The 22384-nt window shown below is 49.8% G+C and overlaps 3 protein-coding genes across 5 annotated transcripts; 2 read left to right on the top strand and 1 right to left on the bottom strand.

Annotated features, from left to right (window-relative positions):
* Positions 1-493: 493 nt before the first annotated feature.
* On the top strand, positions 494-14220 carry MICALL1 (MICAL like 1). 3 transcript variants are annotated; one of them, XM_010711109.2, is made up of 16 exons: positions 494-537; positions 1459-1507; positions 2281-2422; positions 3563-3666; positions 4451-4593; positions 6447-7015; positions 7525-7588; positions 8674-9056; positions 9187-9665; positions 10103-10237; positions 10577-10703; positions 10877-10967; positions 11315-11388; positions 11713-11827; positions 12111-12157; positions 12434-14220. In XM_010711109.2, exons 1-16 carry the CDS (start codon positions 509-511, stop codon positions 12553-12555), a joined length of 2673 nt encoding a protein of 890 aa, XP_010709411.2. In that variant the 5' UTR covers positions 494-508; the 3' UTR covers positions 12556-14220. The 3 variants fall into 3 exon arrangements, with proteins under 3 accessions (XP_010709411.2, XP_010709403.2, XP_010709418.1); XM_010711101.2 differs by having other exon boundaries at positions 3506-3666; XM_010711116.3 differs by lacking the exons at positions 494-537; positions 1459-1507 and having other exon boundaries at positions 2296-2422; positions 3567-3666.
* Positions 14221-14828: 608 nt separating this feature from the next.
* On the bottom strand, positions 14829-18331 carry C1H22orf23 (chromosome 1 C22orf23 homolog). Its single transcript, XM_031554442.1, has 5 exons — positions 18125-18331; positions 17053-17238; positions 16466-16600; positions 15526-15626; positions 14829-15220 (listed from the first exon to the last, which is right to left on the bottom strand). Exons 1-5 carry the CDS (start codon positions 18180-18182, stop codon positions 15116-15118), a joined length of 585 nt encoding a protein of 194 aa, XP_031410302.1. The 5' UTR covers positions 18183-18331; the 3' UTR covers positions 14829-15115.
* A 46-nt stretch (positions 18332-18377) lies between these two features.
* POLR2F (RNA polymerase II subunit F) lies at positions 18378-22158 on the top strand. The gene is made up of 5 exons (XM_003202245.3): positions 18378-18623; positions 18776-18845; positions 18926-19056; positions 20595-20666; positions 21969-22158. The coding sequence occupies exons 1-5, from the start codon at positions 18439-18441 to the stop codon at positions 22057-22059; spliced, it is 549 nt and encodes a 182-aa protein (XP_003202293.2). The 5' UTR covers positions 18378-18438; the 3' UTR covers positions 22060-22158.
* Positions 22159-22384: the final 226 nt, after the last annotated feature.

The following is a 22384-nucleotide window of genomic DNA, read 5'->3' as shown; positions in this document are numbered from 1 at the left end:
TTCCCTTCCCTTCCCTTCCCTTCCCTTCCCTTCCCTTCCCTTCTATAAATATAGCAAGGTTAAAGGAGTTCTCTAGGCAGAAAAGACTTGGAAAAACCATCTCCCAGTGGAAACTGGCTATAAATACAAAAAAGGCACTGCTATTCATATTAGAGTAAGGACTGCAGCTGAAAGCTTTTCTCACCGGCATGTACAGAGGGGAAAGCTTGCGGTATTTTGAATAGATTCTGACTGTATTTGCATGTGCTTTCAGGAAAGTGCTTCGGTGCTTAATGCTGAGATGGAGGTCCAGCCCATCTCTGCGTTCCTGCCTCACTCGCTCATGCTGCAGTTTCAGTTATCGTGGAGGAAGCTGCCCCAGCAGCCTCTTGCTTTTGAATGGAGGAAGTGTAATTTTATAGTGTTGCAGGCAGCTGGGAAAATCTTTCTGAGCTCATCAGAGACTTCCTCTGCAGCCCTGGGAAAAGCACAGCTCTGAGAAGGGGCCGAGTGCTGCCGTGCAGCAACCATGGCTGTGGGGACAGTCCTAGCACCTGGGTAGGTCTGATGGGCATCAGAGGGAAAGGCAGTAAAATCCCAGCAGGGATGGAGGGAGAATGGTCCCAGAGCTCTCAAGTGGCTCTCAGCAGGGACATGTCTGAGGATTCACTGTCTCACCCAATTTTTGCATGGGCAGTGGGATGGGAGCTCTCACCCCTCTGAGCTGAACTGTACAATCCCTCAAGAAGCGCTGTGCCTTCCTGGGTCTGTCTCAGCCTTTGGCACCTTTCTCTGGACCATCGGGTTTATTTCACCTGACCTTGAGCCTCTCTGGGCCATCTTCTCCCTGTGAATCTCATGCTGTGCTGCTGCATAAGGTTGTCTTGCAGCAAAGCTGAGCTCATTGACAGGAAGGGGTTATGTTCAGTGTAGCATGATGCTGTTTTCATGCGATACCCACACAAGTGTGCAGAAGGCTTAAATAACGCCTTCCTGTGTTTCTTCCTCTCTACGGAAAGCCTGCAGACCATTTTATTTCTCTTTCCCCTGCTACAGCCTGGCTCCTCTGACAAGGGCAGCTGCTTTATCCCTGGGGTCAGGCTGATTTGATCTCCTGAAGGGATCCGAGGGGACAAGTGAAATGCTACAATGGCAACTGTTTGGGTTCCTCTCTGTGCTCCAGTATTTCTGTCACTCATAACCATAAGGGCAGTACTGAGAGCTGGAATGGCATTTCAGTTTCCTGGCCACCACCCATTTGGGACTTGCTTTCTTTTTTTAATTGCAATTCCCCTTCGGTTTCTTTGTTCCTTTGAAATCCAAAATCTTCTTTACCAAGGTTTTATTTATGTAGGCTCTTATGAGTTGAGTTGTTGTAATGCCTGAGGAAGGTTTTCTGTCGCAAGAATCTTTCTGCGGTGGATCTGGGGCACTATTCCTCTGTGTCTCATCTCATTTATTTGTGCTTTCTCATTTCAGAGACTTTGATTCTCTCTCCAAGGATAACGTCTACGAAAATAACCGCTTGGTAAGTTCCTGTTATGCCACACACAAAAGGAAGAAGGAACACGAGAATGACCGTATGGAGGTCATGTAGCATGGGAGAATTTAGGGACAGTGTTAAGGGGATGAGAAAAGCCCATTTATAAGCCACAGGCAGGAGCTTCTTCAGAAATGTATGAAACGTCAGCATCCAGCTGGACTGGACCTCCATCTCAGCATTAAGCACCGAAGCACTTTCCTGAAAGCACATGCAAATACAGTCAGAATCTATTCAAAGAAGAAGAGAAGGAGAGACAGTTATCCAGTAGTAACCAAGATGACATAACAAGGGAAGATTAAAATGATGCAACTCTTTTCTTCCTTTGTTCCTTCCTTTCAAATGGTCATGTATGTAATTGCAGAAGTTATGTGCTTCTTGTCACTGTCCTTAGCCCTTCCCAGTGCTGTCCAATGCTCTGTCAGGCTCTTCCCTGAGGACACTGGTGAAAAACCACTTCTATTCCAGGGCCAAACACCCCTCCCTGTCCCAGGGCAGTAGCTGAATGATGGGACCACTTGGGTGGGAGCTGCAAGGGCACAGACAGCTGAAATGACTTCAAGGAAAGGGCAGCTGCAGCAATTTCTTCCTTTGCTTCTAATGCCTTCTTTCCAGTGAAGCAGCATGCCTGGGAGCTTCTGTCTGGAATGCGATAGGCTTTCAGCTTTGTCTTGCCCAAGGCACTGCAACTGCATTTGTAGGTTATTTATCAGAGAGCATCACTTTTCTCTCTTTAGCACCTCTTTCTCTCGTTCCTGCAGGCCTTTGAATTGGCGGAGCGAGAGCTGGGCATTCCAGCTCTGCTGGATCCCAATGACATGGTCTCCATGAAAGTTCCAGACTGCCTCAGCATCATGACTTATGTGTCTCAGTATTACAACCATTTCAACAACCCCAACCAAGGTGAGCTCCTTTTCCTTCTCACCACTTTCCAGTTTGACCCTGCTTGGCTGTATGGAGGAAAACAAGAGGCCCCATGTGCTGACAGAAGTCTTGTGCAATCCCTCCATTCAGTAAATATGTCAGATCTTCCTGTTCTTAGCTCAGAGCTTACTTTCATGGGGTGCACTGCATCTGTGAATTAGGTTTTATGGGAAGAGGGGCTGAGGCCTGGGAAGCAATCCTGTATGGGGATTTTGGAATTCAGCATTTGTGGGGTCTTGCAGCCACTTTGAGAGGTGGATGTTTGAAGGATTGTGGGCATGGAGGTAGTGAATCTGTATCCCCTCCTTCCTGTGGGAAATAGGAGCCGCATGTGTCCTGTGGGGAAGGGGAGAGGGGCAGATAGTACTTGCCTTTTTTGGATCTTGCTGGTGAGGAGATCCTGGCATAGGGAGTTGGGTAGGGCCAAGTTTCACAACGCATAGACAATGATTTAACAGCTCACACTCCAGGAAAAGAAACGCCTTGTTTCTCCTCCCTCCGTACTGCATTCCTGCCACTTGGGCTGGGTCACCCCTGGAGGGCATCAGACCCCTTTGTGATCTGCTTTAATGCACTAAAATAGGAGATAGGCAAGCTGCCTACCACAACTACTTTTAATCATGTTGGTAAGCTTAGAGTGAAACACAGAGGGAGGGGAACCAGGGTGGGGTGTCTTAAATCAGCTCATCTGTCCTTGCAACTGCTGAGTTCTACTCTGAGACAGCTCTTCCAGGGCATCCCTCCAGGGTGGAGATCAGGGCTTCAGGTCTTCTCTGCTCTCTAGCTACAGCAACGTCAGCCACAACATCAGATACAACTTCCACATGCTTGATTGTGAGCCTTCTCAAGGGATGCTGGCCTCCCAGCTGGGGACTGTCTTTGGGAACTGTTTTAAGTGCCAGCCTTGACAGGCAGGGGATCCTTTACAGACATTTTGTCTGACTCATTATTAGACTGTGTTTGTCTCTACCCCCTGAAATAGGCACTGAAGTGTCAGGAGTGGCAAGTACTGTGTCACAAGGCTGATTTTATTTTTTTCCTCCCCTCCCCTTCCCCCACAAGCATGGCATGAGTCACCACCCTCAGCAGTGCCTGATCCTCCTTGCCTTCTGTCCCCAGCCAGAGTCCCTCCGCCTATGAAGCGCCCAGCTGCTGCTGCCTCACCACCTCTGCTGGCCCACAAGAAGCCTGTGGCTGCGGTCGAGAGTTCCTCAGAACCACAGGTACCTGATTTCTTGCTTCGGAGTTAGCCTGAGGCACTGCTCCTCCCTGCACAGTGAGTGAGGAGAAGGGAGAGAGAGCCCATTACGACGTGATGGATCTGTGCAGGGGGTTAGCTATGTGTTTTGGGGTAGGAGAGATGTTTGAGATGGATATGTGGAGAAGTTAGCTGTGTGTTTTGGGATGGGTAGGGATTTGGCACCTTGGGGGATTCTGCTGAGAGAGTGCTCTCTCTCTAGAGATCTGTGGACTAGAATTTGGCAGAATGTGGCAGGCAAGAGGTCGATGAGGAATGAGGACCTGGGTTTGAGCACCCAGTGCACTGACATCTTCCTTCCTGTGGAAGGATAACGCTGTAGAAGAGGAATGAGCAAGAATGTGGGATTAGGTGAGCAGAAAATATGTTTTCTGCTTTCTTGGTTCTTTATTTCATGGTTTGGCAGGTATTTGGGGTGGCATATTTTTACCAAAGCACAAGAGGATCCTCCTTGCAGGTCCTTGCTGCCTGGGTTTTTGATGAGTCCCTGCACAGCCCTTCAGCTCTGCCTCTAGACAGGGAGAAGGCGCCTCTTGGAGAGAACTGGGGTGCTTCTTTCTAACCTGGGAAGAGGCAGCCTGCCTGTGCTTGGACTTGGGTTGTGTGTGTTGCTAGACCCTGAGGTCAGCCCCTGTGCTGTGCCATGCTCAGCAATGGGCATTGCAGGGGCAATAGCTGCTGTGGAGGGGTCACAGACTGGGGAGCAGCTTGCGGCCCCCACACTGAGCTCCTCGTGTGTCCCATCTCAGGACGATGCCCCCGTGGAGCCGGCGGAGCTGTCTCAATCTCAACGCACCATGCTCAGCAGTACCTGCACAGCCTGCCAGCAGCACGTCCACCTGGTCCAGCGCTACCTGGCTGAGGGCAAGCTCTACCACCGCCAGTGCTTCAGGTATGCAGTGGCCAGGCTTGGTGGGTGGCTCTCCTCAGCAAGTTGGAGGTCTTTTGCACATTAGACTCCACACTATCTCTGTGTGTCCTTGGGTGATGGGGAGCCTTGAGAGAGGGCAGTTCAGCACCCAAAATAGTGCTGAAGAGGGTGCGTTTGCCTGGCTGCCCTCTCAGATGTCTGACTTAGCCCCTTTTTTACAGCCCTATGCTGCCTGCTTCCCCCACTTCCCCCCTCCCCAGTCTTTCCCACTAGGCTGACCTGGAATCCCAGCCCTTTGTGCTTTTCCCATGCCCCTAAATCAGGAGGTTGTGCTTCTTTACTACCTTCCTACCAAGTAACACTTCCACGACAATGAGGTCCAAGTCAGGACATCAGCCCTGCAAATCTCTTTCCTCCTATGCTCCACAGCCTCAACTGGATATACAGGCTCCTCCAGTGCCTGGGATGGTGCTGAGCTCTCAAGGGAGCACACAGGGAGCTGCAAACTGTTGCCAAACAACGGATCAGACGTCAGCAGCTCTGTGGTTACTCCCTGGGTGCAGGTCCTTACCTGCAGCACATGTGAAGTCATTTCACTTTGCTTTTCCTGCTCTGATGATGGGGGGGATGAGCTCTCTTCTGTGGGCCACAGGATACGAGCTTGTAAGTGGGCAGTTGGCATCTGAGAACAGAAAAGTTGAGCCACTTGAAAGGTGCAACGTCTGTCTTAGTGCAGCTCATGGCCTTTCAGACTGAACAGTGAGGTCCCTGTAATTTTACCCTAAGCACTTTTTCTCCCTGTGCTTTCTTTGCCTTTTTTATTTTTCTCGGCTGATTCATGGGTGCTATTGGCTCAGAAATGTCCCCTGGCAACACATTCTGTGGGTTGACAGAGATAAAACCAAGACAAACCCTTTTCTCCCCTTGTTCAAACTTGCTATCTCTTCACTTCATCATACCCCTTCTCCCTGCTCCCATGTCCTTGAGTTTCTGCTCTGCATTTCAAAGGAAGTAGCATTGAAGTGGTCACCCAGAGCAGAATTCCTCACCCAAATTATCTGATTGCAGCATAGGGCAGCCAGCTGCTGTGAGCACCAAACATTCAGACAAGAAGAAACAAGCTTGGTTTTCATGGAAGTGCTTGATCAGCCCCTTGCCTTTGGCTCTTTTTCTTGTATGCAATCCTCCTCCCTTCCCAGGTGGGAAAGGGAAAGGTTGCCAGTGCCATGTATCACGATTACACCTGTAGGGCTTCATTAGGGAGGATTCAAAGGCTCAGTGGAGAAAGAGTGGGCGATCCAAGAAGATGCTGGCAGGCAGTGAAGGATGGGGAAACTTAGCCCAGTTTCGACAGGCAAGCAGACTGAATGTAAGAATAGCCTCTCTGCGTCATTCCCTGGTCCTTCCAGCCAAATACCTTCACCCTTACAATGGTCAGCACATACAAGGGTGAGCATCAGACCATTCTTGTCATGCGTGTTGCTTCCCCTCGCTACTCTTCTAGCTTCCAGCTTAGAGATTTCCTGAGTTAAAAGTGATACCGTTTTATTTAATACTCATATTTGTTTTCTGATGTTGTTGTTTTTCCTCACAGTTGGCAGTTCTTTATTCTCTCTGAGCTGAAGGAGGAACCCAAATGCATGCAGTATTTGAGCTGTGAGCTCAGCATGGGTTCATACACTGATGTGATGATTTTTTCTGTTCCTCTCCTTTTCTGCATAACTTCCTCAAGATTGTCCAGAAATGGAAACTAACCCCACAGCCCTGCAAAGAACTCTTGAGTGCCAGTCCAGACTTTCTTCTCAGCCCCATTTTCTTCCAGGTGAGCAGGATAGCATCTCCCATCTCACAGGGCTCTTTCTTCTTGTTGGCAGGTGTAAGGAGTGCTCCAGCACCCTGCTTCCAGGGTCGTACAAACCCGGCTCGGAGGCAGGGACTTTTGTCTGCACGCAGCATCGTGGTAAATTGGCCATGAGTGGGAAGATGGATAGGAGGCCCAGCCTGGACCAACAGTCACCAGAGCTAAGAACTGAAGCTGGGGCCAGCAGTGTGGGTGAGGACATACACCCTGCAGGAGCAGAGGTGGGGAAGGACAACGACAGTGTTGAGGAGACCGTGGCAGAGACCCAGATGCCTGCAGAGGTGCCAACCAACCCAGAGGAGAAGGACAGCACACCAAGCAGAGCAGAGACGGCCATACCCTGTGCAGGAAGCGGGGCACCCATTTCCCAAATTCCCCCCAGGCCTCCTCTTCCCAGCAAGCCCTTGGTACCCAGCCAGGACAAAGCTGGCTCACTGGATGGACAGCACAGACAAACTCGGCCTACCCCAGCCCCAAGGAGATCCACAGATGCCCTCTCCCCACCAGCCTCACACCCTGTGCCCCGACCCAGGTCCACCATCCAGGGCGAGGCCAGTGACAGCGGGCCTGGTATGGTGAATGGTGAGAGAACTCAGTGTTTACTGTTCACGTCCACAGCAGTCTGCAGCAGCTTGGATGAGTTTCATTCCTTCCCTATAGCCTGGTGCTCTTCTGCTCCAATTAAGACTTGTGCTCAGACACTGAGCCTTCATCTGCCCCTCTCCCCATAGCAGAGATAGCAGCATTAAGATTCACTCCACCCTGCCCAATTGTATTTCCTAAGAGCTTTCCAGAGGGCACTGTCAGCGTGGAATGAAGGTGGCAGTGCTGGGGCACTGTGCAGGAGTGGGGACACAGGAACACATGAGTTCTCCAGCTGCAGCTCCAGGATGTGGGGGGGGGAAGAAAAAGGCAAGGGTGGTATTTGGGAGACACTAATTGCAATGACTATGGAAAAAAGGCCACAAGGTTTTAGAGAGTGGGAATACACAGCCTCCCGCAAATAAGAGATAAGAGGTCCTTTGTGTTGATTTAACCTCTTTTTATATGTCCTTTTGGTGCTCTGACAGCCTGACCCTGTGTCTTTCTAGGCAGGGTACCTGAACCCAGTCCCCCTGTCCCAAAACCCCGAGGGAGACCCTGCTCCTCTGATCGGTACGTCCTTCTGTTCACAGATCACCTGGTAACCTCATAGTGAGGTGGGACTGTGGGGAGGGCTCAGCTGAGGTCTCCTTAGCCACCTCCATCACCATCTGTTCGTGGGAGGATGAAGTTCATGCTCAGGTCCCCTCCCTGGCTGCTGCCAGCCTAGCACAGTCAGGCTGACAGCACTTGTCTCTATCTCCAGGGTCTCTGTCCCTTAGAGTTTGTAAAGAGCTTGGGGGCTTCAGGAAGGCAGAAGGGTATTTCTGTGGTTCCTTCTGAAATGGCCCTGCTTGTGCATACTGAGAAGATGACACTTGTCTGCCTTCTGGAGGGTTTATCCAGGAAAAGATCCAGAGCAAGTACATTGGGGATGCTTGGCTGGAGTTAGTAATCTTTGCACCTACAGTGTTCTTACTCAGGAACCTGCAGGCACTGATGTTCATTCATTCTTGTCTGCTTTTGGGACTGAGGTTTCACATGTGCACTGCATTCACAGTGGCCAAAGAGCAGGTGCATGTAGCAAATGATGGTCGCTTTCCCAGTGAGCAGTGATTTGCTGAGCTGTGGGATGTGCCATGGAAAGGAGCAGCAACGCTTCCAGCTGCAGCAGTTAGCAGAGAGGGGTCTGTCCCTTGGACACATGGACTACAGGGTGACCAGGAGAACTCTGATATGTAGAAAATTAACCTGCAGAAGGCAGATCTCAGCTCCTGCTTCGTACACAGTACGGAAAGCAGAGTTGAGTGAAGGAACTGTGTTGCCTTACTGCATAAAACTTAGCCTTTATCTTACTGCTGCTTAGCAGGTGGAGACTGTAATACTCAGAAACTGAGGTGCTCCACCCCATGGATGAGTCAAGCAGGCTGTATCCCTCAGGACCTTAGGTTTGCCCCCAGCTCATTGCAGAGAATGATCTGCTTTGTTTCTTGGGCAGACTAGAACCACTCCAGATGAGAAAGTTGCTTTTAGTATGGGAGACGTCCTGCTCCCTCCGTCTGTTCCTCTGTGGGTCTACGTCCCTTTGCTGTGCCTTACCCTTTTTGCCTATCTCTGCTCTCTGCCACCTCTTGCTATCTTTTTATCTGTTCTTCCAGTGCCGGAGGTGCTGCAAGAGCCAAGGACCCACCGTGGATGGCCTTAGTGCAAGCAGAGCCCAAGAAGAAGCCTGCTCCTCCTCCCCCAGGGAGCGGCCAGGAGACCCCAAGCAGGACTTTAGAGGAGGAGGATGGGGAGGAGGTGGGGAAAGCCAGGAGTGAGGAAAGCAGGTCTGATGCCACAGAGCCCAAATCATACAATCCCTTTGAGGAAGAGGGTGATGAGGAAGAGGAGAGCACTGCTGCCCAAAAGAGCACACCTGAACAGGAGCAGAGTGAGACTGCTGCCAGGCCTCTGCACCCCTGGTACGGCATCACTCCCACTAGCAGCCCCAAGGTGAAGAAGCGGCCAGCTCCACGAGCCCCCAATGCTTCCCCACTGGGTGAGCTCTCCTCCCAGCCCCTTGTTCCCTCTTCTCACCAGTTCCCTTTGCATGCATCCCTGCCACTAGTATATAGCCCCATTCTCTTCTGGTTGCCTCTCTTTCTCTGAGCTCTCCTTTTGCTTTGCAGCCCACCACCCAATCTCCAGGCTGTCGCACTCCGAGCCATCATCTTCCACCCCATCTCCAGCCCTCAGCCTTGAGAGCATCAACTCTGAGAGTTCAGCTAAGGTGCTGGGTGATACCGACGAGGCTTCTGTGCCCAAAAGCTCCTCCGAGCCCACTGTCCACACTCCAACGGCCACCAAGACCTCTCACACTGATACTCCACTCACCAGCGTCTCCTCCAGCGAAAGCCCTGCTGCTCCAGCCAGCCTCTCCACCAACTCCTCCTTCTCCTCCTCCAGCGAACTGGCCAGCTTCAGTGCGGAGGTGCAAAACAGCACCCTGCATGCCAGCAGGAGTGTCTCTACTGGCAGCTTAAAGACCAGCCCCAGCCGACTGCCCCCCAAGCCTCCTGCTGGTGCTAGTCCTACATCCATGCTCTTGGCGTCAGAAGGAGGTACTGGGAGCCCTAAGCCCTCCTCCTCACCCAAGCCACAGCTGAAGGTGAGATGGTGACCTTCCTCCCATCAAGATCAGGGGCCTTTTCTTCCCTATCTGTCATTCAGTCAGAGTGGGGATTTAGTCCAGCCTTTCACCTTACACAGATTTGGTATGTGGCCTCCTGGAAGCAAAGCTCAGGTGTATGTTAACAGTTAAGTAGTGGCTGTGCTCATACTCTGCCTGTTAGTATCTTACTAACATGTTTGTTAGTAAGTGAGTAATGCTTGTTACAGGGAAGCTGGGGACCTGATGCCAAATGTGAGGACAGCCATTCATCAACCCTTGGCTAGACTGCCAGTGGAGATCAATGCTGTGTTCCTTCTCTGGGAAGGTGTGGTGTAGGACTGACTTTAGGGCTGCCTCTCTGCTTGATCTCAGCTGTTGGGATCGTTCCCTTTCCTGGCTCTTCATGTGTATCTCACTTTGTCTCCCTGCTCCAGTCCTCCTGCAAAGAGAACCCTTTCAACCGAAAGCCATCGCCTGTTGCCTCCCCCTCTGCAAAGAAACCTCCCAAAGGCTCCAAACCAGTGCGTCCTCCTGCACCAGGTCACGGCTTCCCACTGATCAAGCGCAAGGTAAAAGAGACCTTGGAAGCAAAAAGGAGCAAAAGCCAGCTTTGTATTATGCCCCCAGGACTATAGGTGTGTTTGCTAATCCCTTGCTAATTATCTTTTCAGCATGCAGCTAGCGTGCTGATCTGTGTGTGGCTAGGGAGAATGATGTCTAGGCTAGATCCCACTGATGATAGCATCCTTGTCTCCCTTTTTTTCCAAGGTGGGGTGGGGATTTCAGATTCTATGTTAGGTGAAGTCTCCTGTTGTTCCCTCACGTCCATTAATGAAGACCAACCTTAGGGTTGCCGTTGGAAACTGGAGTTTGATGGTAATAGAAGTCTCTGCTGTGTGGTTTGGCAGGTGCAGACAGATCAGTACATCCCTGAGGAAGACATCTATGGAGAGATGGATGCCATTGAGCACCAGCTGGACCAGTTAGAGCACCGTGGGGTGATTTTGGAGGAGAAACTTCGCAGCTCTGAGAATGGTGTGTGGGCTGTGCTGTCTATGAGTGTGGGGCAGGATGGACCGTAGGGCTGCTCTGTGTCCCTGCTGGTGTTGGGGATGGAAGAGCACGAGGGGCAGGCTATAGCTCTAACTGAGTGGTGACAGCGTTCTGCAGCGCTGGGGATGGCTCTGAATTGTCATTTTGTTTGGCAGACAGCCCTGAGGACAGCCTGCTGGTGGACTGGTTCAAACTCATCCATGAGAAGCACATGCTGGTGCGCCACGAGTCAGAGCTCATCTACATGTAAGTGTGTGTGGCTGGGGGCACTGATGCTGCTCTGGGAAGTCCTGGCTCAGTGCTACTAAAACTGTGCTTCCAATGCTTGCCTGGAGAAGTGAGGGAAAGAGGGTAAGCAGACAAATGCGTCCAAACATATTAGCAGTGACCCACTTCAAGTCACCAGAGCATCTCCTCCAGAAAGTCCTTGAGCAGCCAGGGATTGTTCTAGGTGGCAGCCCCCTGCCCTTTTGTCTGTACAGTAAGACCAGCATCTTGGCCAGTTCTTTCCCAGGTCACCCTGTATCTTGGGATGTTATTTTGCCTTCCTAGAGCCTTGCAGTGGTTCCCAGAAGTGCCTCCTTCTCTTGCAGCTTCAAACAGCAGAATCTGGAGCAGCGTCAGGCAGATGTGGAATATGAGTTGCGTTGCCTCCTCAACAAGCCGGGTAAAGCATCACTCAGGCTACCTATGTTTTTTCCCTTGAGTTTCGTCTCCCTTCTGTCTCAGTGGGTCTGAGAAGAAGAGAGGCAGATCTTAGGAGATAAGAGCACTGGAACTCTTGTCCTGTCTCATTGCTTGCCCTACCCTTGTGCATCTTATCCCCATGGAGAAGCCTGAGATGCCACAGACTGGGCTCTCCCTCTACCACACCACTGCTTCAGCTGGCCCTACAGCAAGTTGGGGTAGAAGGAGGTCGTGGTAGGGGATCTCTACCCCAGGCTTCTTCAACCATTTAATTGCCTGTTTTCTTTGGGGTTTGGTTGAGTAGAGAAGGACTGGACTGAGGAGGACCGAGTGAGGGAGAAGGTGTTGATGCAGGAGCTGGTGACCATCATTGAGCAGAGGAATGCCATTGTGAACTGCCTGGATGAGGACCGACAGAGGTGAGGAGTGAGGTGTGCTGGGACGAGGAGAAGGGTCTGTCTGACTCAGCACCACATGGGTGGCTCATGGGAGCATCCCAAGCTATCCCTATTTCTGAAGTCTTTCCCAGGCTTCCTGGTTCTTGTCTCCTTGAATGGCTTGTGTGGGAACAACAGGGCAGTAATGCTCCAGAGCTGGATCTACACTTCCATGGCTTTTAAGCAGGAGATTCTCTAACCTTAAACAATACAGCAGCTGTTTTCAGGGTTGGATTGCTGACCTGTTCCCCGCTGTTTTTTTCAGGGAAGAAGAGGAGGATAAAATGTTGGAAGCTATGATTAAAAGGAAAGGTAAGAAATGGAATTTTTGAGCTTTGGTTTCACTGCTGACCTCTGCAAGGGGCAGCATAAGCCATTTGTGAAGTTGTGTGCTGAGAGTGATGTTATTCTGTGTATACTCTGGAGCCTTTGCTGTAGAAGCATTAAAGTTTGGGACATGGGCGTCACCCTGTTGTCACAGAAGGAAGTGTGCATGCAGAGGAGGCTTTGATTCATTGTCCCTGTTGTCATCTGTGTGTGTACAAACCATCACGATTATATAGTAAAAACCCTCCTTTGCAATTCCAGAATTTCACAAGGAGGCTGAAACTGAAACCAAGAAGAAGGGCAAATTCAAGCCCATGAAGGTGCTTAAACTGCTGGGCAACAAGCATGACTCCAAGAGCAAGTCACCCAAGGAGAAAAGCTAGAGCAGAATGCCAGCAATGGGAGGGATGTGCTGCCTGACTACCCTGGCCTCCCACAGCCAGCTGCCTGCCAGGAGGGGCCTGGTTCCCTCCATTCCCCTTCCCTTTCCTCTTCACTCTACACCAGGCTCTGGCATGGTCGCCCCAGGAAGACACTGGCCCTCTCTGCGCACAGTGGTGAGTCCAGCCACAGTGCTTCCCTTCCTGAGGCTGCAGAGGAGGCTGAATTTCCCCTCTAAAGCCTCACTAACAAGGTAGGGAGAAAATGGATTCACTTTTCAGAAGCGTTTCCCTGTCACGTGTCCTTGTTACTGACTGAGAAGCAAGATGAGGAGTTTGGTGTTTGTGAGAATACTTGCACTAACTGTACCCCTCCCCTATGCCTGCTCTTACTGTGACAGCTCCGTGTGCCTCCAACCTCTTGCGCCTGGCTACCCCTCCCTGCCTGCCCACTCTTGTCCCTTTCCTGTCCCATTTTTTAACTTCAGGAGAAAAGTCTGATATTAGAATCAGGATTCTTTACGTTTTAAATAAGTACAGTCCAGCATCACAAAGCTCTAAAGCCATAGCCAAAAAAATAACTGGGGCCCTATTTTGAGCTGTCCCCTCCCACTGAAGGCTTTTCCCCTTGAGCATTACAGGTCTGAGAGGACCCAAGGGGACAATGTACATCTACACGGATGTAGCCTGTGTGCCCTACTCAGGATATCTTACCCCCACTGCTGCTAAGCACCACTGCCTGCTGCCTTCAGGGGGAGGGAGGAACATTCCTTTTCTAGGCAAGGGCAGAAAAACACAAGACTGACTTAGTGCCGGTAATGGGCAAGCCTGTGCTCCTGCTCACCAGTGCCACCCTCCAGCGGCTGGAGAGAGCTGCATGGTCACAACTGACCTTTCCCCAGCTTCATTTGTATATACTTTAAAAACATGTGAAGAGGGTTTGGCTGGTTATTTTTTATGCCTCCTTTTCTACATGAATTCAAACTTGCCCTAAAACTTTTAAACCCCTTATTTTATTTGTTGTATGTGTGTGTGTGTGTGTGTGTACGTTGGAGGAAGGAATGGGGGAACAGTATTCTTTCAACTTTCCCCTCTTCCTTCCATTTTTGTTTCTTGCCTTCTCCTCCAAGCTGAGGAGCTATTTATTGAGTTGTTTTGTCAGTTTGAATTAGACACTGACTTTCATGGGTGTTTGGTTGGTCAGCTGTTTGTCATGCCTTCCCATTAGCAAATTAGTCATGCCAGCCCCGAACAAACTGCTGCACTCCCTTCCAAAAATACAGCAGGCTTTAGCCAAAACACTTTTAGAGCAGTGCCTTGCAACATGGCTGGCGTAGCGTTCTGTAAAGAGATCTGTTTCCCAAACCCTGAGTGACCATGGGTGGGTGGCAGCACGCCATGCCACTTGCCATAATACCCCAGCAGGCTGATCAGGAGCAGGGGTTGGGGGTGGGGGGGGAATCGTAATGCACAGCTCTTCTCTGAGGAGAAACAAATCTGTTCTAGAGCCTGCTGTTGTGTCACTGTTGCCATAGGCTATCAGGATTGCAACAGCCTGACACCCCTTGATCCCATGCCTGGTCAGAACCTTGATTTGGAAATTATGCTGTACTAACTCTATGACTTCCATTCATCTGATCAGAAATAAATACTGGATTTGAAAAACAATCACAGCTTAGGTTTCTTATTCCTGGGGACAGAACGTGCAGCCTGCTTATGAAGTGGCTGACGAGTGTTGCTAAGAAGCAGATGATAGGATCTTAATTTCTGAGTTTCATTTTTATGTGGGAATAGAGGGGCATCATGCTTCAGCCTGGTGAGTCAACAGCCATTTCCAGGCGCTGTGGGAAGCTGATGGCTATTCAGCATACCATGCTTTCAGGAACCATAAAACCACAGCAAGCCTGCTGCAAAGATCAGCATGCTCTGGGCTGAAATCCCCTCTCCCCAACCCCCCATGCTGCAGCTGTGTTCCTGAGCGCCTGCTCAGTTCAGCTGCTGCTGAAAAGTCTGCTGATGCTGTCATGCTGACCTGCAATAATGTTGGAGGCTCACATTTGCGCAAGGCCAGGCGACTGCATCTTCCTCCTCACACATGTCAATACAGCCATTCCCAGGCTCGTGTGGACTGGAGTGGGTTGTAGATATGGATGGTGATGTGTTTGCGGAGTACTGCCACCAGAAACCTCTGCCTCTGGGTAGATGGAGGAGAAGGGGTGATGTTTTCAGCTGTGCAGAGTGCTGTACTCTGAGGCAATGCAGACTCAGAAGGAGGCTCTTCTTTGTCATGGTTTAATAGCTGCTACTGTGTTTTCATCTATTTAACGTTGTAGAGTGTGAAAGGATCCAGTGCATGGGAGGGATTTTTACAACAGCTTCTTTCTCTTACAAGCTGTGTACAAATTGTTCCTGCCTTCTGGCTTTAGGCAACAGGTCACACTGCCCCTTCTTCAGGGGAACCACTAGGAGATGGGCAGGGTGCAGGCCAGGCTTTGAGACACCGATGCCCAGGGCCTGGGAGAAAAGTTGGGAACAAACTGCACTTGTGTTTTTTTCCCTTGGCCTAGTCGAGGAGACCAGATTTGTTCCCACTAGGAAAGTCTTTTGTCATGATCTCTTTCACTTCCTCACTTCTCTTCTTGTCAGTGATTTCCATCTCCCGTATTTTCTGCGAAGCACAAAGGGGAAGGGCTGAGTGAGAATGCCAGGAGTTGTTTTTTTCTCCTTTTTTCTTTTGTCACTCCAGGGACAAAGGTTCTCCTTCCCTGATTAAGTTACATGCAGATGTGGAAAGAAAGGCTGAAAATCACGTTACCTGATTTCTCAAACTCATGCCTGCTTTTTGCTGCAAAAGCAAACTCTCCCCACCTCTTTCCTGCTTGTCTGTCAGAGGGAGACTGCTTTAAAGATTCTGACATGGGTGATGCCCTCAAGGCACTGTGTGGGACCACTGTTGTCAAGAATCTTACGTACCTGTGAGATTTCAGTGAAGATAATTCTCTGATACTTCTTGCCCTGTCCTAGGGCTTCCATCTCTGCCAGGAACTCCCTCCTCTCCTGAACTTCATTCACCACTGACAGACAAGAGAAAACACTGTGGAAATAGGATCCAGCCAAAAGACAAGAAAACACCTTTCCATCTGGCTGTGAGCCCTAGTTCTGTTGGAAAAGTGGCCCCACAAGGGAGGAATGGTATCTATTCTGATACCCACACATTTTCCCCAGGCCACCAAAACACTCTAACAGTCCCTTACATTTAGTGGGAAGCCCCTCTGCCCTGCACAGCTCCCTTCCACATCCTGCTTTTCTTTGTAACAGACAACTCTCTTTCTTTGTATAGGCAATTCTCATTATTTGACTGCTGTCAGTCTGTGCTGCCCTGGTTAAGGAAGGGCTGGCTGAAGTGCTCACATGAGATTCATGTACAGAGATGGATAAGGCAGAGTTGTGTCATCCCAGAATACTCTGCAAGCCAAAGTACACCACTGCTGAAATTCTGCTCTGCACTTAAGCTCTACTTCTGTAACTGCACTGATCTTGGAGTCAAAGTAAACAGAGGCCAAACCACAGTCAGGATGGTTACACCGAGTTATGCTGGCTAGAGAAAGGATCTACAGAACGTGGACTTTCTGTCCAGGCTACCCTTGCAATTCACTAGGTATTCCCTCTGCCAGCAGTTTGTCTTGTGTCCAAACAGCTTGCATCTCCCAACAAACCACTGCAGTATAACTTCTGCAAGCAAGGCCAGATCACAGCATCTCAGCAGTTAAGTCCTTCCTTGTGGAACCTGGCATCTGTGCCCTTTCACCGTGGGCTTCAGATTTGTGGCTGCACAGCCTGTCATCCCAACCCTTGGAAGGCACAGCTGCCCAGGCCACCCCTGTGCCTTCCTCCAGATCACACAAAGACGTACGTTCTTCAAAGCGGTCAAACTCAGGCATCTCCTCTTCCTTTGTCTGAACCAGTATCTGTTTTGCTCGATGTTCCACCACATCCTTCCCAGTTGCTAAGATATTTTGGAGCCTCTGCTTCTCCCTTTCCAAATCTCCTGTGAATGCCATGGATAAAAATGAATTGTTAGCAGCGTGTTCCCTCAGCAAGTTGCTGCCTGCCCTGCTTTGCTGCTAATGATGGCAGAGGAAGCATGATGTAAGTGACGGTGCAGCCCCAGACTGAACTGCAATATACATGGTAAAGGGCAAACCAATCTGACCTCTAAAGTTTCACCCATATTTACAAGCTAGAAAATTACACAGTGCTCTCTTGTTACACAGGGTTGTGTGACTTCCTGTCACCTACTGTCCCCGTGTCAGCAGGCAGAACTCTGTGAGCATTTGCAGCAGGCGCTCCCTCAGAGATCTCTTTTTTTAAGCATCTTTCAAGACAGAAAGCATGAAGAATAATTAAGAATACTACCTAAGGGTGCTGAAGGGTTAGACATAAGCGAAAGAGAAGAACTGGGCAGAGCAATTTATTTTTCTGCAATGTTTGCTTACTTACGCCTTGCCTGTGGCCTGAATTTCTCTCGGGTATAGGCGTCTCCTGCCCGGCAGACTTCAGCAGGCCGAAGATGGGGTTTAGCTGACAGCTTGCTTGGCTGACAGCATGCTGGGGAGGAAGCAGGAGGCACAGGCACTGGTTCTTGGCTGGAGGTGGGGTGGCACTGGAGGGGCAGAGAATCTCCCCCTAGAGAACAAACCCAACATACTGATGTCAAACAGAGGAGTCTGGGCAAGTGGCCCCAGCTACTGCCAGCAGAAGATCATAAAATCATAGAATGGCTGAAGTTGGAAGGGACCTCAAAGCCCATCCAGTTCCAAGCCTCTGCCATTGGTAGGGCTTCCATCCACCAGGTCAAGCTGCCCAGGGCCATCCAACTCGGCCTTGAGCACCTCCAGGGATGGTGCTGTGCCAAGCCTGTGCCAGCACCTCACTGCCCTCTTGAGTGAAAAATTTCTTCCCAATACCTAACCTGAATTTCCTCTCTTTTAGTTTAAAGCCATTCCCCCTTGTCCTATCACCATTATACAGTGTAAAAAGTCTGTCTCCATCCGTCTTGTAAGCTTCCCTCAAGTACTGGAAGGCTGCAGTGAGGTCTCCCCAGAGCTTTCTCTTCTGCATGCCAAACAAGCTCAGCTCCCCAAGCCTGTCTTCACAGGATAGGTGCTCCAGCCCTGTGAGCATCCTTGTGGCTTTCCACTGGACCCATTCCAACGCTCCATATCCTTCTTGTGTCAAGGCCTGGACACAGCACTCCAAATGGGGTTTCACGAGGGCAGAGCAGAAGGTGGCAGTCACCTTCCTTCACCCTTCTGCCACCCTTCTTTTGATGCAGCCCAGGATGCAGATGACCTTCCAGGCTGCGGATCCTGGTTCCACAGAAACCTCACACCATCACATCAAGTCTCTTGGGCAGATCCTTGGGGACATCTCAATGAGTACCCACACAAAACATGGAGAGAACAGGATGTGTCCCCCCAACCAGGCAGAAGGTGAATGCCATCCCTCAGGGCGAGCAGCAGAAGCCATTCACCACAATGCTGGGGAACGAGTTCAGATGGGCACCACTTACGCCTCAGGCAGTCCATCAGGCATCGCCTCTGGAATCTCGTCAGCTTCGACTCCTCCATCAGGGCTAAAAAACAGCAGCTACGTGTCACCACACAGCCCACTGGGCTCCCCCGGCCCCGCAGCGCCCAGGACAGAAGTCAGCCTGGGGGGAAACGCACTTATCTGACTGCTCCACACGGCCCACAGCAACCTTCCCCGCGTCCCCGGGGCCTTCCCTCCCTCCCGCAAAATCCGTTACCTCTCAGCACCTCCCGGGTCTCGGGGCTGTACAGGGCTCTGCCTCTTCCCGCTGATCTCCTTCCCGTCGACGAGGCCATGGTTGGTGGCGACGTTGGGAGAAGAAGATGGGAGATCTGGGCGGGCAGAGAGGCGTCCCGTCTCCGTGGCAACGGCGCCGCCGGGCTACTTCCGGAAAACGTTACGTCACGTGTCGGGCGACCGGAAGTGAATCGTACTTCCGCCGAGGAGAAAGGGAGCAACATGTCGGACAACGAGGACAAGTGAGAGCGGGGCTGGGGCGGTGTGGGGACTGAGAGCAAGGATCAAGGCCTGGGCCTACAGCCGGCTTCAACGCTAAGCTCAAGCCGCAGGCCCGGGTCCTGTCCCCCGGCCTCGGCGCGTTGTGCGATGTGTGCTTGCCTCTCTCCCGCAGCTTTGATGGGGATGACTTCGATGATGTGGAGGAAGATGAGGGGCTGGATGATCTGGAGAACGTAGAGGAGGTGGGTGCTCTGCAGGACCCGGCCGGCTGGGCTGCTGCTGGGCTTTCAGTCGAACTGTAACGGTGCTGTGCTTTTCCCAGGAGGGACAGGAGAACGTGGAGATCCTCCCCTCCGGAGAGCGACAGGCGGCGAACCAGAAGCGCATCACCACCCCCTACATGACCAAGTACGAGCGAGCCAGAGTTCTGGGCACGCGTGCCCTCCAAATAGCGTGAGTATTATCTGTATCCCAGCCATCCCTACACATCCCTACTGTAGGACTGCGTTCTTCTAACGTCTCTCCCTGTTAAAGCTCCTTCGTTTCTTCCTAAAACCTCATGTGATCCTTTGCCTGGCTGTTGAGCTTGGGAATCACCATCTCCGTCAACAGTGAAAAGCAATACTACAAGCTGTCAGTCACACGTTAATTCTGAGTCTCACCCTAACTGATGTTGTGGGTTTTGTGCCTGTAAAACAAGATGCTCACACACTCTAATGAGCTCAGAGGTCACAGGCAAACAGAGCGGGTAATGTGGCATTGTGATTCTGCCTTTTGTAAGGCAGCCAGCATGAGCTGGGAAGCTCAGAACTATTTTTACAAAGTTAAGTTTTGAGGAAGGGATACTCTGTAATATCATTAATTGTTATTACGAGGCTGTAAAAACTCTAGGAATGGCGTAGCCTGAAGTCTGAAGCATATGGTTTTATTGTGGCAAACTGTACGTTTGCTAAGGATTTGGAATAGTGAAGCATCACTTCTAATAGTAATAACATTTAAATCTTCTTTTAAGTACTGTTAAAGCTAGCTCCTCTCAAATTCTTCCTTTTACCTGTCCAGATCTGTTTTAATATTGCATGCCAGAAAGTTTTGTGATTTTTTTTTTCTTTTTTTCTTTTTTCTTTTTTTTGAAAAACTGCTCTGTAGGTGAGATTATTAGTCTGTGTTGAAATTGCTCTGAAAGGAGTTTTCTGGGTACTATCTTAGCTACATCCACCCTGAAAATTATGCTGATCTGATTACCACTGACGAGCTTCTAAATGATCTTTGCTTAATCGTCGCTTTGCTGAGCTATTTTTTGCCCAGTTATTACTCCAGGAAGGAATTCTGTGCGTGTTCTTTCAACTGGTGGCAGGCCAAAAGAATGGAAGAGATGAAATGGGCCAGTGCCAGACGTTTCATCCAAAACACTGGTGCCTGGTCTGTTTCACCTCCATATTCTGCTTTTGGTGTTGACTCTAGGCCAGCAGCAGCCCCCCAGTGGCCTTACCCACACATAACGTGAATTTCTGTTGCTTCTGCTGCCACCTGAGACAGATAGTTGTCAACTGTGTTTGCTCCACTGTTACAGCCCTCACCAAAATGCGTTTTTTTTTTTTTTCCCCTCTGGAGATAGAGTGCATCATAAGTCTAACTCTTTGTTTTCCTTTGAAGGAATCCTTGAAGATGCAAGCAAGTCAGATGCCCATTTTATAGTGTTTCAACTCTCTTTATTTTTAATTTTAGATCTACTCTTATTGTTTAAGTACATGTTTAAGTACAGCACAGTGAGACTAGACAGGTGTGGATCTGACCAGCACTCAAGTCCCAGCTGACTAGCAGAGGATGAGGGGTGGATTAAGAACTGAAAACTCAGTCCATAGCCGCTTGGGGAAAACCTTCTTCCCAGAATGGATAAGAGTGCAGTATGCATTCATGTGCTTAGCTGTCCCTTCTGTCTTTCTGCTCGTTCTTTCTGTGTTCTCTCAAATGGTTGTTGATGTTTGTCCCAGGATGTGTGCACCTGTGATGGTGGAGTTGGAAGGAGAGACAGACCCATTGCTGATTGCCATGAAAGAACTCAAGTAAGTCCCAGCCTTTGGCAGTGTATGTATTGTTTTCTATAAAGCAAGCAATCCTCTGCTTATCTCAGCACTTAGCAACTTATTCCATGCAGTATATTCCAAGACAACCTTCTTTTTCATCAACAACAGGGAATATTGCCGTTTACTTCTGCTTTCCCACTGTGTACCTTCTCCACAGCTGCTCACTCCCATGCCGGGAGTTCTTGCAAACTCCTAATGATGAGCAGTGCCCTGACCTCTTGTATATCAGTCATTTCTATGATGAGAACCCAAGATCCCCATAAGGAATCAATGTAATTCTCTGAAAGGAATCAATTTGAAGCAGCCTTCTGAACAGACTTGTGTTCAAATGAGTTGCTGGCTTAAATAAACAAAATTAGGGTCAGGTTGGTGATGTGGAGACTAATAAGAATGTTGTTTCACTGCACCCTTTGATACTTGGCTTATTGTGCTAGCAGGAGACGCAGCTCTTGCTTACGGAGAGATTCATTTGAACCTCTTCTGTCAGTTTCTGAAATACTACTTAGAGGCCCACAGCAGAGTGCCCTGGTGACCCACGGTTTGCCAGTGTGGTCAGCAGATTACTATGTCACAGGCAGGTATCCTTCAACCAGAGTAACTGGATTACTTTACTTACTAATTCCCGTTCTTGAATTGATTTGTCCCTCTGCTCAGAGCATTGCAGTTGCTCTTGCAGACTTTATATCTATTACAGCTCCCTTTATCTCTGCCAAAACCTCCATGGATTGTGCTCCAGTCAGATTTCCAAGTTCAGCCTAAGTTGGTTCAGGTCACCATCTGAGTGTGTTCTCTAGAAAGCAGTCAGGGTGTAACACAAAATACAGTGGCATCCTGTGCTGTGCGAGAATTAAATTGTAATTCTTGGCATGAGGAAGCTGCTTTTGGAAAAACAGCAGCCCTATATGTGATCGTTAAAGGTGCTGTATTACTTTTCAGGTCTGATATGGTTCTAAACCTGATCCTCTGGTTAGATTCTAGACCATCTAATTATGTTTTGCTCTTAAATCTGCTTACACTAAGTCAAATTGTATTCAGTGCTTTCTTGCTTTCCAATTGGAACTGCTGTTAGCAGATGCTGTGTTCCTGTCGGTCTTTGATTGTTTTGAGACTTAAGATGCTCAGTGCTTTGCACCTACAAGGGAGAATTTTGTTGAGACTTTCCTAATCACCAGTACTACATAGGTCTACCATAAGCTTCCTGAAGTCAGCAATGCCATTGCCTGCTGAAATGGCATAGTGAAGGCTGTGGCATTCCTATTCACCTCTCTCTCCTCCCTCCAGAGCACGCAAGATTCCTATCATCATCCGTCGTTACCTGCCTGATGGGAGCTATGAGGACTGGGGTGTGGATGAGCTAATTATCACAGACTGATCGGCCTCTGGCTGTTGCTTTTGATTCTTTCCTTCTCCAGCAGATGTTTCTATTTTTGTTTATATTTGTATAAATAAATTATAAATTCTTTCTCCTGTACACCAGCTTGGTTGTTACCATTTCATTCCGTGTCAGTCTGCATGCTCCCTATTTATTAATATTAGCGAGTCACGCGCATGCTTTCATTGCAGCCTTTTTTCCAACTGAGCAGCCCGTACGTTTTATCTAGGGTAAAGAGTACAGTAACTGCCTCCACCACAGCTCCTCCCTGGTTATAGGACCAACAGCCAATTAAAGGACCATTGTACAGAAGTGATCTTGCAGG

Source organism: Meleagris gallopavo, chromosome 1, assembly GCF_000146605.3.
Source record: "Meleagris gallopavo isolate NT-WF06-2002-E0010 breed Aviagen turkey brand Nicholas breeding stock chromosome 1, Turkey_5.1, whole genome shotgun sequence".
Lineage (NCBI taxonomy): Eukaryota > Metazoa > Chordata > Aves > Galliformes > Phasianidae > Meleagris > Meleagris gallopavo.
The sequence above is the reverse complement of the archived record's forward strand: the minus strand, read 5'-3'. Positions and strand labels throughout refer to the sequence as shown.